General features: G+C 36.4%; 1 protein-coding gene across 1 annotated transcript in view; it reads right to left on the bottom strand.

Annotated features, from left to right (window-relative positions):
• DPT (dermatopontin) overlaps positions 1-17,650 on the bottom strand; it is a 39,701-nt gene extending 22,051 nt beyond the window's left edge. Inside the window, exons 1-2 of the mRNA XM_003770521.3 lie at positions 17,309-17,650; positions 916-1,041 (exon numbers count right to left, since the gene is read on the bottom strand). Of these exons, the coding sequence (XP_003770569.1) occupies positions 916-1,041; positions 17,309-17,604 (422 nt within the window). The 5' untranslated portion in view covers positions 17,605-17,650. The remainder of the gene's footprint in view (positions 1-915; positions 1,042-17,308) is intronic.
• Between the last annotated feature and the right edge of the window lie 1,879 nt (positions 17,651-19,529).

Consider the following 19,529-nt stretch of genomic DNA (forward strand, 5'->3'; position numbering starts at 1 on the left):
TTTTACTTATCAATATTCTATTTCAGTTTTTTTATGGACTGAAATGTTTCATGATTTATAACCATCCCACAACACCAGCATCATATTTATATTATAGAAGATGGGACCTTGCATCAGAGAAAGGATTGAGGTCATTGAAATGACCTTGCTATTATATAACGCTATTGTGAAAATCATTTAAACACCCATTGAGGGCATCTTTGATGAGAGTATTAAAGATTCTCCCAAGTGTTATTCCATGGTAGATCCTCATATAATTGATTGAAAGTTATAGAAAACACACTCTCACACTGAAATTGCTGCTTGATAACTACAAGAAGTCTTTGATTTATTAAATCTTCAAAGTCCTAATAAAGTCCTTTGTGCATTTATGATAATAGCTCATATTTATATAGCTCTTTAAGGTTTGCGAAAGTGCTCCATATATGATTTGATCATGACTATGAGCTCAGGGGATTGTAGCTATTATTTTCTTCATTTTACAGATAGGGAAACTGACCCTCAAAAGAGATCAAAGTCAAATAGCTATTAAGTGTCTGAGATGGAATTTGAACCCAGATATTTCTTATTCTAAAACTAACTCCTTAACCATTCCTTTATGCTGCTAAAACCATAACAAAATGATATAGGTGAATTCTGAGTCACTCCTGTTGCTTTCTTTACTTTGGAGTCTATATCTCTCTTACTGAAGCCTAGAATCTCATGATTAACAATATGTTTATTCTTATGTTACATTAAATATGTTAAGAAAATGTTTAAGATTCCTTTCTTTGTAGATCTCTAGGTACTGAAGAGGTTCTGGCCAATGTAGAATCTCAAGCATAGAAGTTCTGTCTTGAAGACCAAAAAAGCCTCTTACAGCCCTTATAGCCCTAGGAGTCGCTGCGAAAGTGCTCTCAGAAGATAACTACTCACCAACATGAGTATGGACACCTCTTGCTGTAACGGCAACAATAAAACTGCCATTCTCGGTCTAGGACTGATTCAAAGTACCGGCTCTGGAACCCAGCCACGAGGCCATTGCTGGAGCATGTCTGATACCTGAGAGAAAATACACAACCCCACGGTATTATTCATTTGGGTTCACATTTAGCACTCTTACTGATTGATTCACACGTGGTCTTTACTTAGACATTGGGGTCTAATGTATTCTATATATCAGAATACACACTGCAGATATTGGCCAAGTAAATCATCCACAAGAACATTTAGTTCCAGAAATGACTTAATTAAGAAAAAGGACTCCTATTTACCACACAGGACCATAGGATCCTAGATCTAGAGGTGAAAGAGACCTTGAAGTCCATATATTCCAGGTCCCTTGTTGGTCAGTTGAGGAAAGGTATGAAGAGAGTAAATGAATGAATGAGTTATTGATTTAACTGTAAAAACTCCTTTGCTGATATAAAGACAGGCCTAAATAGTTGGAGAAACATGTGCTCATGGAAAGTTAGAGCCAATGTGATAAAAATTAGCAATAATATATAAATTAATCTATTCATTCAGATCTATGCCAATCAATTTGCCAAAAGAACATTTTATATATAGACCTAGAAAAAATTCTTATAAAGAAACAAAAGGTTAAGAATTGCAAGGATAATGATGAAAAATATCTCAAACTGTACTACATAGAAATAATCATTAAATAAAAATTCAAAGAGCACTAGCCCTAAAGTCAGGAGGACCTGAGTTCAAATATGACCTCAAACATATAACACTTCCTAGCTGTGTGACCTTGGGCAAGTCACTTAACCCTAACTGCCTCAGCAAAAAAATAAATAAATAAAAGCTCCAAATGGATATATGAAGTAAATATAAAAGGTTATAGATCCTAAATAGAAAAGATTATATATATATATATATATTATATAATTATACATACTATAAATATTATATAAACAAACAAATTAGCAAAAGATTGCTTTTCAGATCTATAGAAAAGGGAAAAGTTCATGACTCAATAAGTGATAGTATCACATAAGATAAAGTGTCCTATTATATAAAGTTTAAAAAGATTTTGTACAAACTAATAAAATATATTAAAAATTAGGAGAGAAACAGGTAACTGGGGGGGGGAGGGGAGGAGTAGATCTTTTCAACAAGTTTCTCTATTAAAAGTTTTATATCCAAACTAAGGAATTGACTCAGACTGGTAAGACTAACAACTATTCCTCAATAGACAAATGGTTAAAGAAACAATGGGAAGTTTTCAAAGGTGAAAATGAAGCTCTATGATGAACAGTCATAAAAAATTTCACTGATAATTATAAAAAAGAAAATTAAGACATCATTGAAGTTTTACCTCGCTTCTGTCAGATGGTTGAAGATGACAATAGAAGAAAATGATATATATTGGAGAGGCTTTGGAAAAACAAATTCACTGGAGCATTCTTGGTAGAGCATTCTGGAAAGCAATGTGGAGCTATGTCTAGAAAATCGCCAATCTAAATATACTCTTTGACCTGGCTATACTACTACTAAGTCTATATACACATTAAAAATCAAAGACAAAAAGGATTTATGCACTCAAAAATTTTTGTATCAATTCTTTTCATGGTAGCTGAAACCAAAATTTCCAACTATTCTACTGAGAAATGAATAAAGTGTAGTACATGAATATAATGGAATACTATTGTACCAGAATAATTGTTAAAATGTACGATTTCAGAGGAATCTCAGAAGACCATTATGAACTGAAAGAGTGAAGAGAGCAAAACTAGGAAAACAATTTATAACAACATTATAACAGCTTTAAATGTCTTTTAACGATTGATCAATTCTATTTAAAATGAGCCCAAAAGAATGAAGACAAAATATGTTATTTACCATCTGCGAGCTGATGAACTTAAAATGTAGAAAGAGAGAGACATACATTTATATTTACAGATATAGTCAATTGGGAATTTATTTTTTCAGATCACATAGCTATATATTGAGGCCTTTGAAAAAAGTTTGCTGAATGAATTAGTTGGAATGGTAGATTGACTTAAAAATGTTTGTTAATTAAAAGAACAGAACAAAACAAAAATATTAATGGATGATTATGAAGGCATTAATTAGGTGCTTACTATATGTTATGAACTCTACTAAGAAGTGGTATACAAATATAAGCAAGCAAGATAGTCCCTCCTCCAAGAGGACCTTACATTCCAATAGAGGAAGACTGTGTGTGTGTGTATGTGTGTGTGTGTGTGTGTGTGTGTGTGTGTGTGTGTAAGAGAAAGAAGACTGAGAAAACACCACTGGATTTGATAACTTAAGAGGTAATTAGTCACTTATATAGGATCACAGTTTTGAACTCTCCTATGGTTTAATGGAAGCCGTAACCATTCTGCCATAGACCATCCTATAATAATTCTTCAGAAATTACATACAAAATATATAGAAAGTAGATACTGGTTGACAAGTTAAATTGATGAGGGTTATAAGAAATTCCCTGCCTCTCTGTCATTCATTCCACACAAATGAAATGTGGAAGATTGGCAGCTGGTGAAATATGTGCAACAATACACATGGGAAATAAACATAAATAATCTAAGGAGTGCTTAGCATTCAAAAGATCTTTCCCAGCTTGCAGATAGACATGGCCACATACACAAATACAATCACACACACACACACACACACACACACACACACACATATATGTGTGTGTGTGTGTATATATACATATATATGTATATTATGTATATATAATATGTATGATTATATACAACCATATAATTGCATTTAATTATATAGTCACATATGTAATGTGTTTAATTATATAGTATGGATATATGTGCATATAATATATAACCATATATAATAATATATAAATGTCCAGCTATATAATCACATGTGATATTATATATAAAGATATTTATGATGTATTATTATATATGTTTATATACATGTATGTTATGTGTTTGTGTGTATCTAGGTATGTTTGCATTGCAGGTATGCATGGGATTCATATACACACACACATATATCTTTACATTTTATAAATTTTTTATCTTTTTTTTACATTAAAAATTGTTTTTTTATCTTTACATTTTATAAAAGACATCATTGTCCAAATGGCCTCCTGCAAAGCTTTCTAGATTCTGCACCAGCCAGCTGGAATGGGTCTAAGTCTCAGCTCTGCCATTTATTCCCTTTTGCATTCCATCTTTCTGGGAAAGTTTCTTCATAAATAAAATGAAAAGGTTAGATAGATGGCCTCTGAAGTTTCTTCCAGAAGCACTAACTCTGTGATCACATGATTCTCATCACATTTGAGTTCAGTGAGATATGGTGGTTTAAATGACTCATTCAATCCATATTCAGGTTCAAATCCCACCCCCCAGTCAGATATTGTTCCTGGGCAAGATACCCTCTCTCAACCTGAGTTCCCTCCTCTATAAAATGAGGATAATGATATGTGTTACAGATAGATTGTGTGATATAATGGTTAGAAAGCTGGCTGCGAACTCAAGAAAATTTGGATTTAAGTTACATCCTTGCTGTGTGACCTTAGAAATATCACCAAAGTCCTTTATGTTTTGTGGAGTTTTCTAACACCAAAAGGGCAGAGCAGAAGCTGATCTGCTTTGGCAGAAGGGGTTCCCTTCACTAATGAAATCATGTCTGATCTTGAAAGAAAAATACTTGTAGGATCTACCTCACAGGACTAGTGTGAAACTCAAATGAAATAAATTTGTTTGCAAACTCTCAGGTATATGAAATTTCCCTCAAAAGTACCTTTCAACATTGTCACTGACCCACTTGAGAATCTTAAAAGAGTTCCCGTGTTCAAATTTTGTTAATATTACTAATTCATATGGCAAAATATATAACTACATGACAGAAAGGCACTCCCTAAAATACTGCTGCCACTTTTGAGATTATTTTATTATTTCTCATGTGTATGTTGTTGAACACATTTCACCATCATTTAAGCAATCAGCAAATATTCTTTGATCATGCATTAGGGCACTGGGCTAAATCCTTGGGGATATAAAGAAAGAGCAAAAACACAGAATGTAAAAAAACAAAAACAAAAACAATGATTACCTACTAATGGGAAAGACAATAAAACAATAAATAGATGCTTACAAGACACACATAGAGAACACAGAAAGTAACCTTGGCAGTTTTATGTGACTGATAAGGGGGCGGGGCGTTCAGAAAGGTCCACTGCAAAATGGGGCTTTTGAACTGAGTCTGAACAGAAGCCAGAGTGTCAAAAGGTGGAGATGAGAAGGAGGACTTGCCAGGAATTGAAGCAAAGCTGTCATATGGCCTGGAAATGGAGTTTGGGGTATAGGGTGGAAAGGGAGTTTGGGGTGGGTCTAGAACTCCAGAACAGGAGACTAAAGTGGGAGAAGATGGAAAGGTAAGAAGGGGAAGGGAGTGAAGAACCTTAAATGCCAAACATGTTTTTTTAAATATTTGATCCTTGAGGTAATAGAGGCAATGGAGTTTATTGAGCAGGAGAGCAACATGGTTGGATTCATCCTTTTAGAAAATGACTCTGGAAGTTGTATGAAATATAGAATGGAGTAGGGAGGGATCTGAGGCAGGGAGATTGATGAGAAAGCTATAACAAGGGTCTTCTCTGAGACTTCATTTCCATGTGCTTATCTTGTTCTACCATCTCTGGCTTTTCTTGTCAAATCAGGGTACCAAAAGAGGTATCCATGGTGCCTCCATGGCACCTGTTGTGGTGGTATGTTTTAGGAATTAGAAATCAGAATAATTGGGTTCTAATCCTGGTTTCATCTATTTACTATTGGATTAGTCACTTTCTTTCCCTGTGCCTCAGTTTCTTTATCAGTAAAATCAGGGGGTTTGATCAGATGATCTCAAATATCTAATGCTCTGGCACTGATAGTCTTTAATTCCATGAAGGAAACTCATTGAACTAAAAATAAGCACCGAGAGATACACTGATACATTCAATAGGCTACCTAGGATCTTGCCAGCTATCTTGGTTCCAGGAATTTCCTGCCAGCTGTTAGTCAACCAGTTGGTAAATGCCCTTTGTGGGAAGGGCACATGTCACATTTACACACACACACACACACACACACACACACACATACATACATATATCCCCTTGCTGAGTTTTATTTTCAAGGGGTCAATTTGCAATAACCTTTACACTGGCCCAGATTTTTTAAATGATGTGTATCAATAAGAGAATACCAACAAAATTTGCCCCAAAAGTACCATTCAGCATTGACACTGGCCTGCTTGAGATCCTGAAAATAGTTCCCGTTTTCAAATTTTATTGTTCTTACTCATTTCTATGCCTAAGTGTAAAAATAAACACCAGAAAAAGAGCACTGAATTGGATATCAAGAAAGACTAGAGGATTGTAAATTGGGATTTTTAAGAAACCTTAGAGATTATCAATATAATCCCTTCATTTTATAAGTGAGGCAATGGAGAATATTCGGGAGCAACTAGGTGATACAATAGTACACAGAGTACCAAGCCTTGAGTCAGGAAAACTCATCTTCCCGAGTTCAAATCTGGCCTTAGACACTTATTTGCTATGTGAGCCTGCGCAAGTCATTTAAACAGCCTACCTCAGTTTACTCATCTGTAAAATGAGCTGAAGAAGAAAATGGCAAACCATTCCAGTATCTTTGACAAGGAAACTCATGAAGAGTTGAATATGACTGAAAAATGACTGAAAAACAACAGTGGAGAAAAAACAATTAAATGATTTGCTGCAGGTAATAAGTGTCAAAGACAGGAATTGAGTTATTTTTCTGTGATTCTAAGCTCAGGAACAGGTACCCCACTTTCTCCCTACTTGACTCCCCATCTCTATGATCTCAGGTAAGCCATCTATCATCTCTAAACTTCCACTTCCTCATCTATCAAAGACAGAGAGAGAGAGAGAGAGAGAGAGAGAGAGAGAGAGACAGAGACAGAGACAGAGACAGACAGAGATAGACAAACAGACAGACAGACAGACAGGCACTGGATATTTCATATTAGTTAATGAAGTTCCTTTCATCTTTGTATCCATCCAATATTGCTATGATGCTCTCCTGCTCAGCATTTTCATTGACTTTCCATTATCTGAAATGCTGAGCCTTATGGTTTCCAGGATACTCCAAGCTTAAATTATGCAGGGTTTTGTGATTCTTCCTTAAATTCTTCTCCATCCAGCAGTGCCATTACTGGGTCTGTATCCCAATGAAATCATAAAGGAGGAAAAAGGACCCACATGTGCAAAAATGTTTGTAGCAGCTCTTTTTGTGGTAGCAAAGAATTGGAAAAGGAGTGAATGCTCATCAGTTTTGGAATGGCTGAACAAGTTGTGGTAGATGAAGGTAATGAAATATTATTGTTCTATAAAAATGATGAACAAACTAATTATAGAAAGGCCTGGAAAGATCGACATGAACTTATGCTAAGTGAAACAAGCGAAACCAGGAATATATTATGCACAATAATAGCAAGAATGTGTGATGATCAACTATGAAAGACTTGGTTCTTTTTAGCAGTTCAGGAACCCAATAGACTTTGGACAGAAAATGCCATCTTTATCCAGAAAAAGATCAAAGGAGATTCAATGTAAATCAACACATGCTATGTTCACTTCTTTTTTCTGTTTTTATCTCTCCCATGGTTTTTCCTTTTTGCCCTAATTTTTCTCTCCCAACATGATTCATAAAGCAATGTTTATTTAAAAAATTAACTTACTACAATAAAAAAAAAATTCCCCTTCAAGACTTAACTGTTGACTGTACAAGATTTCCTCTTATACTGTAGAAATCTCTTTACCCTGTAAGCTTATTCCTTTCCTGGACTATTTCTCACATTGGAAATATCATCTGTCCCTGAAATATCTCTTTCTGATTGACTGGTTCCTTCCAAAACTTCCATTTTGGGAAGGAGGTCCAAGAAAACCATGCTTCCATTCTTGTTTTGCATTTGTAGACTGAATCCACTTCTACAGGATTTTATTCACAATGTCCCTTTGCTGGTACCTTTATAACTACCCCCCGTTTAGCTCCTTTTCTCATGAGTTATTTTCTCCTTTTAAAATATAAGCTCCTTGAAGGAAAGGATTGTTTTTCTTCTTGCAAGGAGAAAGTCAAGAAGAAATCTATTCAATATTCAGAAATGTGTCAATAGTGTAAATGAATTGCTTTCCTCAAAGCATAACAGGGAGGTATTTTCCAAGGCCAGGTAACCATCCAAGGAACTAAATGATCACATGAAATCTAGCTCATCTCAAGGGCTTATTTCTCATACCATACCTAGACTGCCATATTTTAGAAAGGACCTAGACAAGTGGAAAATCATCTAGAAAAAGGCAACCAGAGGTGAGTGGTCTAAAGGTGATGCCATCTGAAAAGTGATAGAACTTGGAATATTCGTCTTAACAAGAACATATATGTGCATATATATAGACATATATATATATATATATATATAATACCTTAAGATTTATAAAGCATTTTATATCTTACTTCATTTAATCTTCATAATAGTCCTGTGAGGTAGGTGCTATTATTATCCCCATTTCAGAGATGAGAACTAAAGTTGGGAAATTAAAAGGGTTTTTTTGGGCCCCACAACTAGTGTCTGAGAATAATTGGAATTCTTGTCTTCCTGATTTCAAATGCAGACTCTAATCACTTTGCTGTCTCTAAATTAAGCTTCTGTCTGGGTCCCCAAGAAAAGATAAAGGAATAATGGCTGGAAGTTCAAAGATAAGGGGAAAAAAACCTTTTCTAACAATTTAAGCTAGATTCAAAAAGGAAATGAAATAGCCACAGAGGAAGTGGGTTCCTCCTTAATGGAGGTCTTTTAGAAGCTATGGTGGCCACTGCTTAGTCATATTGTTGGGGGATTCTTCGTTAGTTGTTGGTTGGTCAGGGGTTCTTAATCTGATGACTCTGGACCTCCAGTGTCTATGGACTTGTTGGAGAAAAGATGATATCCTTTTCATATTCTTCAACATCCACCTAATGTTAAATAATTTTTTTCAATTATGAATTTCCAAAAGAAAACCTGTTACTTAGTAGACTAAGTGATGAAGTCATTCACAGGAAGCCGTTATAGCTAGCACCACCAGCCATGTTGAAGTTGTCTTCTCCCCACTTTGGGGAGATCCATAGACCTCATCAGACTGCAATTCATGACACCAATAGAATTGGGATTTTTTTTTTGTCATTGTTCCTGGATAGGGTGTGCCAATCATTCCTGTATGATCACCTGAAACATCCTGGAACTGTCTGGACTAAAATGCCCTTCCTTGGCCAATAACTATCAACCATCATGTTACTTTAGGATGTAATTTCTTGAAACTGGGATCTGTCTTTGCTTTTGAACCTTTGCGTAATTATTGACAAATTTTTCTGATGCTAAGAAATAAATCTGCATTTTTAAATGGTTGAAGAAAAAGTATTTTTAAATGATATTCTCTATTTTTCAAAGAAAAGTATGTGTGAGAGATTTATTTGGAAGTGATGATGGAATTAAAGGAGCCAATTTCATACAAACACAATTTTAGGAGATCAGCTTTGAGAAAGGAGTTGACACATTTTTAATTGAGATATTGACTCTCCAACTTGAACAGTCTTCATACTCTTTATTCTTTTGCATCTCTGAGATAAAACCAGAATGTGATCATAGAATAATACACTCATATGATTTCATAGTTGAAGGGAACCTCAGAGGCCCTCTATTCCAGCTTATAACTGAAAATTATCTTCCTCATACTTGAGCTAAGTCACATAATATGTAGTGTGGTAGACCTGGAGTCAGGAAGCCCTAAGTTCAAATTCTGCTCCAGATACTTATTAGCTATATGGTCTTCTGCCTCATTTTCCTTATCTCTAAAATGAAACTAATAATAACACCTATTTCCCAAGGCTATTGTGAAAATCAAATGAGATAATATTTGTCAAGTGCTTTGTAAACTTTAAAGTTATATATAAATACTGGATATTATGATTATTATCTTTAACAAGTGGTTATTTAGCTTTTGTTTAAATATCTCAAGTGATGAGGAATCAATTTTCTCATGAGATAGTGCATTCCATTTTAGGATGTAATCATTAGGGACATTTTGCTCATATGAAAATTAAATTTGTTTCTTTGAAAGTTCCACTCATTATTCCTGGTTCTGGTCTCTAGAAACAAATTTTATTGTTGTGATTGTTCAAATGAAGCTAGAAAAGTGAATCCAATATCTTAAGTTTTCCAAATATCTGTTGCAGTTTCATTCCATTACCTATATAAATTATCCTTGTAATTGCCCCTTTAACACTAATTAATTACTAATTTAACACTACTAATAAATCATAATTTTATAGTGTTTTCAGTTTTACCAAGAACTTTCCTCACAATAGCATCTTTGAGGTGGACAATGCAAATATTATTGTAGTTACAGATAAGTACACTGAGGCTCAGGAAGATTGATATTTACCCCACAGTATAGTTACTATGGAAGAAGGACTCCTGGCTCCTTATATACTAGATTATCTCTTCCTATGGCCTGTTTCTAATTCAAAAGCATTCCCTATTCATATTAACTGCATAAAGAATGAAGACTATACCTCCATAGAAACTCTTCTCCCTATTTCAAATAACTTGCTCTATCCTCTTACTCTCTCCCTTGTTTTCTTCAGACAAAAAAATATATCCAGCATCCATTAGATAGATAACCAGGCTGGAGGAGTGAGGCAAGATGTTGGAACTCATGTTTGTTTGGGGTTTGTTTATGAACTTGTCTATGGAGTCTTTCCCTCTGCTCCTTATTGGTCTCATTCCAACAGTAACAAAAGAGAAAGAGAGATTGTGTGGGAGGAAAACACCATCTTGGCTAAAAGCATTTAAAAACTGTTAAGATGAATTATTTCACTGTATTTCTACCTCACCCAAAAGATGCATTTTCTCTTCAGCCACTGGAAACACCTGAGCCATGGAGCTAGAATCTCTCACCACATTGCTTGTTGAAATTCCAAGTAGATATGACTTTATTCATGGGTGATGAAGGTGACTGTTTTCTGATGGTGGATTTCAGGTGTGAGAAGGCCCTCTTCTCCCCTTACACTTACCCTACCTCTTCTTAATATTTCCCTATTGGCTTTCTTAAAATTCTATCCTTGTGGACTCTTTCTTTTAACTTGTGTCTGATCCCTATTAAAAATGCAAACGTCATTCTTTTGTTTGACTATGCTTGTGGTAGAGGGATTTTTTTTTTCATTTGTGGGGCAGGTATGGAAGAAAGATAAATGCTTGATGATTAAAAAAAATAAAATTTAATTAAAATTTTAAAATGCACAAAGGAAACAAACAGTGTTGACGGAGAAGAATGAAACCTCCACCCTCATCTTTGGGAAAGAAATTCGTCAGAATAGGATTTCGGAGCTAAAAAAGAACTTAAGAGATATAAGAATAATGATAAGATGATGATGATTGATAATTAATATTTATATGGTCTTTCTATGTGCCACTTTATGATTATTATCTCATTTGATCCTCATAATAGCACTGAGATGTAGGTTGTTTTCTAGTCTAATAGATAGGTTTCTAATCTGTTTTCTTTCATAAGGAAACTAAAACCTCTAAAGATTAAGTGGAATGGCTCATGTCAACACAACTAATGAATGACAGAAATGGGATTCAGATCCTGGTTTCCTGACTCCAAGCTCCTTGCTTTATATGTTATTTTAAGATGCCTTTATTTCAGGTCCCACCCTCAAGGAATTTTTATTTTGATGATGAAAGTATTTGAGGACTGGTAGCTGGTGAGACAGAAAATAAGGCTTAATTTAGGGATAGGGAAATGGGGGAATAGGAAAGAAGAGGTTGAAGTATTCTCTCCCCACAACAAGCCAGCCCCTTCTCAGTAGCCAAAATGATCTTCACTGAAAGAGCAGGTCTATGTATGTCCTCCTATCCCACTTTCCCTTCCCTTATCTTACTCAATAACCTCTAGGAGATCAAATGTAAGGTTATCTATTTGGCTTTTGAAGCCTTTCATAACCTCGTTCCTTCCTACTTTTCCAATTTTATGCTTTAGTCTGCTTTATATTCTCTCCAATCCAACTATTCTGGTTTTCTTGCTGTTCTTGCCACTTGACACTAGCCATTCTCCATGTCTACCACAGCTTCCTTCTTACCCCTGCCTTTAGCCACTTTTTTTCTTTTTTCCCCTGAGGCAATTGGAGTTAAGTAACTTGCTCAGTTAAGTAACTTGTCACATAGCTAGGAAGTGTTAAGTGTCTGAGACCAGATTTGTGCCTTTAGCTACTTTCAAGCCTCAGCTAAAACCTGACTTTCTACAAGAGGCCTTTCTAAGTCTCCATGGTTTGTATCTTTTCTCTGAGGCTTCCTCTCATTTGCATTGTCCAGATCTTGTTTGTATAGAGTTGTTTGTATGTTGAAGATGGAACTTCCCGAGGGCAGGAACCATGCTGTTTTTACTCTCTTATCCCCAAATATGATACATGAGTTGGAAAGGAGGTAGAGAAGCTAAGAGGCAGAAGTGAGGCAGAGACATGTATTTCTGCCTTTGGGAATAGTCTACACAAAAGCATAGGGGCAAGAGAAGGAATACTGAGTTTGGGGACCCATTAGTAGGGCGATTCAATTGGAACCTAGAGGGTATGATGTAAAGTGATCTGAAATGTGTTAAAGGGTAGGGAGAAGCCAGGATCTGGCAGACTTTAAATGTCAGGCTGAGTTTGCATTTCAAGCTAGGGGTGATAAGAAGTCGCTGAATATTTTTTAAGAAGAGAAGGGAAGAATGTTAATTTGGATAATGGATTAAGGAAGGGAGAGTCTAACATGAGGAGGCCAGTGTGAAGGTTGAAGCAATAACACCAGCAGTCTAGGAGATGAAGGTCTGAACTAGGGTAGTGTTAACTTTGTGAATGAGGAAAAGGGGCCATATATTAAAGGTGTGAAAAAGCTCAATTTATAAATGATTCTATAAAGAGGTAATGATGGGGTATAGCAGGAATGGAGTATAGTGGGATAAAGCAGAGGGTAGGGGAAGAATCTCTGCCTTTTTCCTAGCAGTGACCAAGCCTCTACCAAAGATAAAAAGGCAGGCATTTGTTATATAGCTAAATAGACATGTAAATATTTAACTGGTTGCCATGGCCTTTGGCTTCTCCATTCAAAATGTACTACAAATGAAACTCCTCCTCTTCACTCAATTTTCCTTCATCCTTATGTGTTTTAGAAATGAGTTTATGGCAACTTTATGAAAGTTAAGAAGTCTAACTGAAAGAACATTAAAATTGAACATCAGAGCCCAGGTTTGACTCTCACTTCTTTAACTTATTCTATATGGATTAAGCTAAACCATTTAATCTCTATGGGCTTGTTTGACCACCTTTATTTATTTATTTTTTAAATAATATTAATTTTTGTCCAATTACATGTTAAAATAATTTTCGAAACTTTTTTAAAGTTTTAATTTTCAAATTTTAGTCCTCCCCATCTTTAAAAAAAATGAGGATGTTGGACTAAATTAAAAATACCTTATAATGATATTTTAAAGATGGGGGGAGGAAGGGTTAGCTTAGACAATTACCTCAACCCATAAAATAGGTGATAAACTGCTAAACAGAGAACACAGATGGACTAAATAAACCAGAGGTGTCAACTAAGTATAACCTAGGCCTGGTCATTCTTATTTTTAGAGAGACTAGTGTTTTTATTTTGCCTGGAGGGTCAGTTGTTTATGTTGACTCTTTGTTCTATGAAAATTTAAAGATTTTCCTATGATGTATTGTAGACATATAATGCCTCACTCCTGGGAAGTTGAACAGAGTGCTAGTTAGACCTGGAATTGGGAAAACTCATTTTCCCGAGTTCAGATTTAGTCTCAGACACTAATTAGCTGTGTGACCCTGTACAAATCACTAAACTCTACCTCAATTACCTAACCTATAAAATGAGCTGGAGAAGTAAATGGCAAACCACTTCTTTATCTTTGCAAAAAAAAACAACAAAAAAACAAAACCCTAAATGGAGTCTCAGACAGTCACTCACAACTGAATAAAGATGAAACAATAATAGCAAGTGCCTTACTATAATTACAACTAAATTATATGAAGTTCTGGATATTGAAATATCTCATTCATCTTCAATTTACTCCTCTTCCTAACATAAGTCTAGGAGACATTTTCTCCAAGAGATTTGTCATTAGCCAAATCATATACTAAAATGGTCAATTTAAATCAGGTTGTCATTTTTAAAACTGCCTTTAATATGTAATAGAAACACAGGTTTGACTGAAATCATAAACTTCTAGTGTTATTAGGGACAGGGAGCACTTTATCTAAGCCCCGTTATTTTTGTATGCAGAAATAGTCCAATGGATTTGAAATGTGTAACTGAGGTCACACAACTATTGAGAGACTCACAGATAAAGGGGACTTCAGAATTAATATAGTCTAAGCCTTCATTTTTCAGACTAGAAAAGTGAGGCTCAGAGGACTGACTTGTCCAGGGCCCCATGAGTAGTGTCTGAGGTGACATTTGAACCCATGACCTTTAATTTCACAGTCAGCAGTTCTTTCTCTTATATCACACTACCTACTGGGAGTAGAAATGGAGCTAGTCCAAATTCCAAGGTTTTTTCCACCCCACACCATGCTGACCAGCCTCAGGGTTAGCATTCAATTTTCACCTCATCCTTCATGGTATTTTCCTTACATAAGACATAAGGCAGAGGGGACCTTCAGAGAAATAGCTGAAATCATGCTCCATAATTGCAGGATTTGGCCTGGTGATTCCAAAAACTGAGACAGCCAATTCAAGTAATCCTTAAAACTGAAGACCAACAGCTGGGGCTCAGTGACTTCAGAATCTGGTACCAGCAGACTGGGCATTTGGCCGATAAACCATGGTAAACATCAATGTCTTAAGCCAGGCGTGCCTAATGGAATCATCATTCCAGCACTGGCTCTCCAAGGAACATCATTTGCATACCAATGGCAGCTAGAACTCTGTCCTTCCCATAGTTAAAATAAACCTGAAAGCTAATTCGTTTGGGCAAGGCAGCCAAAGAGTGTAAAATATTCCTTCTCCAATTCTCTGCTCCCTTCTCCCCAGGCAGATAAAGAAATACACAGCCTCCAAAACGCCTTAATAACTAGTCTCCAATCTGTGGGCAATTTCTTTCTTTTCAAATTTTCAACTGAGCTCAATGTAAAAACGCCTCCAAAAATACTGGTGCGTGGAAGGGTTGTTATCACTCTAAGCCACAGAGACTGCTTTAAAAGAAGTATTTTTTTTTTTAACACTAGCAAAGTGTGGGGGAGATCTATGGAAGGAGGACCGGAGGCTCTAAGAGCTTGCCACACCCAGTGAGGCCAGTCTTCTCCCATGACAGTGCTGAGGATGAGGATTCATGAGGGACCTTTCTCTCAAATTTTCACTCCAGTCCTATTTTCAATGCAGCTTTTTTTCCCCCCTTCATTTTCTCTTTCTCCTATGATTTGTGGGAGGGGAGGGGGAAGGATTTGAGAGTGAAGACAAAAACAGCCAAAAGCTGACAGCTTGAAATCAGATGGTTGCTGCTTCCATCTGACTAGCAGGGATGGAACAAAAGCAAAAAAAAAAAAAAAAAAAGAGGGGGGGTGGAGTGGAGTGGGGTGGGTGGGAGGGAATTTAAGTGAATTTCTCAGAGTGAGAAAATGGCAAAATCATAAAGATCCCCACCCTTCAACATATAAATATACTTTATGGTACAGATTCAGACAGTGAGGTCCAGAAAACTAACATGTTTTGAAGCAGCTAGGTGGCAGAGTAAATAGAGTAGTGCTGGATCTAGAATTAGGAGGACTTGAATTCAAATCTAACCTTGGACATTCACTAGCTATGTGATTTTTTAAAATAGGGGTTAAACGGTTCCTACTTTGAAAGGTATTTATGAAGATCAAATGAGATAAAACTTGCAAAGTGCATAGCACAATGCTTACCATATTGTAGTTACCACATAAATGTTTAATCTCATGCCTTTTGCGTGGTTTAAGGTTTAAGGTTTAAGACAGCTAGAAGATGATTAAAAAGGAGACAACAGTAGAATGTGGAGTTAGTAGACATTCAGGACACATCCCTATTTTGATATTTACTGTCTGTGTAACCTTGCATGAATCATTTAACTATTTTGGGGCCTCTGTAAAATTATGGAGTTGGATTCCTAGATTCTTACTGAACTCTGACTTAATGGATGATCCAATGATAAGCCAAATTAAGAACTCAGATCTCCTTCAAGCCCTATCCTGTATTGTCTCCATGTAAGCTTTGAGATACCAGCCTTTTCAGAGGCTTCATACAAGAGATGGCATCTAGCAGGAAGTTTCAGCCATACACAAATGATTTTTTTAAGAGAGTGGTGGGTCCTGGTAATTATCTATCACTATGGGAACATGGGAGGTAATGACCTAAGCTAGCTTAGTTTAAGTCACGGCAAAATTGCCTGGCAGTAGGAAAGGAATAGGTATGGGAAATGAGCTGCTGAGAGAGGACCTATGGGATGAATATCTTCCATGGCTGACACTCTGGGCTCTGAGTCCACATCCATCTGTCAAGCATAATTGTGCAAATCATGAGCTTTGCTTTGTCACCAGGCAGTGGGAGTCCAACAGGGATGACCCAGGAAAAGGTAGGCATAAACCAAAGATGTTAATTATTTTTTCTCCCCCTCATATTGCCAGAGCATGGTCGTGGGGAAACACAAATTATAAATGCAGGCTGCATGAGTGTCCCAGCAGCTAAACATCATTATATTCAGCTTAAGATAAAACTCTCTGACAAAGCTCATGGTAAAGTTGTGCCTCTTCCATATTGTAGTGAATACTTTTATTCTTGTCCCCAAGTGATACATGGTGTAGATTTTCCCTCATTCCTCAAAAATAACTTAGTCATGAAATAAGTGGGTTGAGGGAGTAGGGGTAGGGAAGAAAGGTGGGTGCTATAAGGAAGAAACTTTCTCTTAAAAAGCATTATGATTATTTGGGATCTGAAGCAGTAACTTTTGGCTCAAATGGCAGAGATATGAAAGAATATCCTAAAAATGAAGAAAGAACATGAAAACTAAAAAGTGTACGCCCTACCTAATTCTCTTTATTGCCATTCATGTCCTTTAAATCATAGTAATTCCTTAAAGACACCAATCTACAAATAGGTAAATTTGGCAATGAAGCCTTCCAATCCTGATATGAATTTTGCAATATGGTGCTGTCATCTACCACCCCACTTTCAGCATGCCTGATGACCCCTTTGGCAGATACCTGTCCTGGAAAGCATTGCAATTTCTCTAGCCCAAAGAGAGGAGACCACATCTTACCATTCCATTCCAGCCCTGTTGATCTCCTCCCACCAGCATTCTGTCGGCTCCCCAAGACTCTGGGGGGTGGGCAGGCAGGCGTAGTTCCACTGCCTATCCGAACCCTCCTTCTTACTGAAGATGCTTCTCACAGCCACCACCACCTGCCCATGGGGACATTGAAAACTGAAGCCTTGTCGGTTCAGATTCACCCAGCCTTCATCACCATAGTCATGATACTGATACCGGTAGTCACCGTACTGGCCCTTGGCTACCAACACCAGTGGCAGGAGCAAGCAGAGAATCATGAGGTTCATGTTGCCTTTGCTCCTGGCACAGAATTTCACCCTTGGTTTGTCTGGCTGGCCCCTTTATACTGCCTCAGACATGTGGTTTCCAGATGTTGATGAGCTTGATCCAAGTGCAATGTGTCATTGTTTTAACAAAACTTCCCTGCCTCAGAGATGTTGGCCACAAATACATTGAGCTGTTCTTAAGGTGGACTTCTAGAAGCAAAAGAAGCTAGAGCTATATGTGGAATAGACCCTGGAAGAGCAACCTTGCAGAGAGGTCAGAGAAACTCACTGCCATGGTCATTTGCAGAATCTGCATTTAGTGATCATCCACCTCTGTCTCCTCAAAGGAAGATTCTCTAGTCTTTTGATCACCAAATGGAGTTGACTCCTAATACATCTCTCCCAATTAATAAAGTCTAAGAAACTTCAATTCAATTCAATTAACTATTATTATATGTAAGATGCTCTGCTAGGTGCAGTGAATACATAGACAAAATCAGTGTTATCCCTGCCCTCAAGAAGCTTACATGCTACTGAGGAAACACCAAATGGAGCACATACTTTGATGAAAGGATCTCTTTGACAGACATACAAAGTCCGAGAGAGAAAGGTGCCATGTACACCAAAAAATTCACAGCAATGTAAGATCATGGATTTAGAGAATCAACAAATCCAATCCACTCATTTCATACATATGGAAACTAAGGTAGATGGTAGTTAAATGATTTGGCTAGGGTTGTATAGACAGTAAATGTCTCAAGGAGGATTTTAATCCAGGCCTTGCAGACTTATGCTACTATCACCTCAGATGACCACCAGCCAGGGAAAACAAATTAAAGCACAATATGTAAGGTGCCAGAAGAGGGGAAAATGACTGAAGAATATGGCGTGTCTCAAAAATTTGAGTGCAGTTTTTTTTAAGCTGAAAAACTTTTAGAGTTACTTAATACTTTACTAGCACTTTGGGGACATGCTAACAAACAAAAAATGAATTTGTTAGACTTATAGAAATTGCAGCATAAAGTAAGCAGAGCCAAGAAGTAATATAAACTGTAACTGAAACAATATAAGTGGAAAGAAAACAGCAATAATAAAATTAAAAAAAAAAACTGGCATCTAAAATTATAATGACCAAGTTTGGTCCTCAAGAAGACCTTTTGTTTTTAGAGAGGTGGAGAGTTATACATTGTGTATATATTCACATTGTTGGGGAGTGGGGAGTGAGAAACATTGTGCATATATTCACATTGGTAGGGAGTAGTGAGTGAGAAAGCTGTATTTATTCACATTGGTTGATCTTTTGGTTAATTTCAATGGCTTATTCATTTTCTCCTCAGCTGCCTCCTTCTTCTTCCTCAGCTAAGCCTTGAAAAAAAAATTATGGGATCTATGAGGTGAATATAAAGAGAATATAAAAAATATAAAGAGAATATAAATGAATATTCCAGATATGGGTAACCTTACCTGTGCAAAGGCACATAAAGGGGGGAAAACCTGGTTGACTGGGACAGAAATCATGAGAAATTGATTGTATAATAAGAAAAAAGATTAGGAAGGTAAATAGGAACATAGATAAACAGATAAATAATAGTATATTTGTAGTATTATATTCTGGAAGACTTTAAATGCTAGACTGAGGATTTTGCCTTTTATCCAAGAGGGAATACAGAGCGCCTGAAGACTTTTGAGTAAAGGAATGTCATGGTCATGTATATGTTTTAGGAATTTTAGTTTGGTAGCTGTGTGGAAAATGAGACAATTTTTTTTTTGTATTGCCAGCTCTTAGTAGAGTACCTGGTACCCAGCAAGAAATTAATTGTTGCCCAATGATGGACTGGTTTGAAAAGGAAACTGTCAAGAAGACTAATTATGAAGCTACCGAAATAGCTGGGATGAAACAGTATGAGCAGGTAAACCAACATAGATATTGAATGAGGAGAGAAAAA

This window comes from Sarcophilus harrisii, chromosome 4 (assembly GCF_902635505.1).
Source record: "Sarcophilus harrisii chromosome 4, mSarHar1.11, whole genome shotgun sequence".
Classification (NCBI taxonomy): domain Eukaryota; kingdom Metazoa; phylum Chordata; class Mammalia; order Dasyuromorphia; family Dasyuridae; genus Sarcophilus; species Sarcophilus harrisii.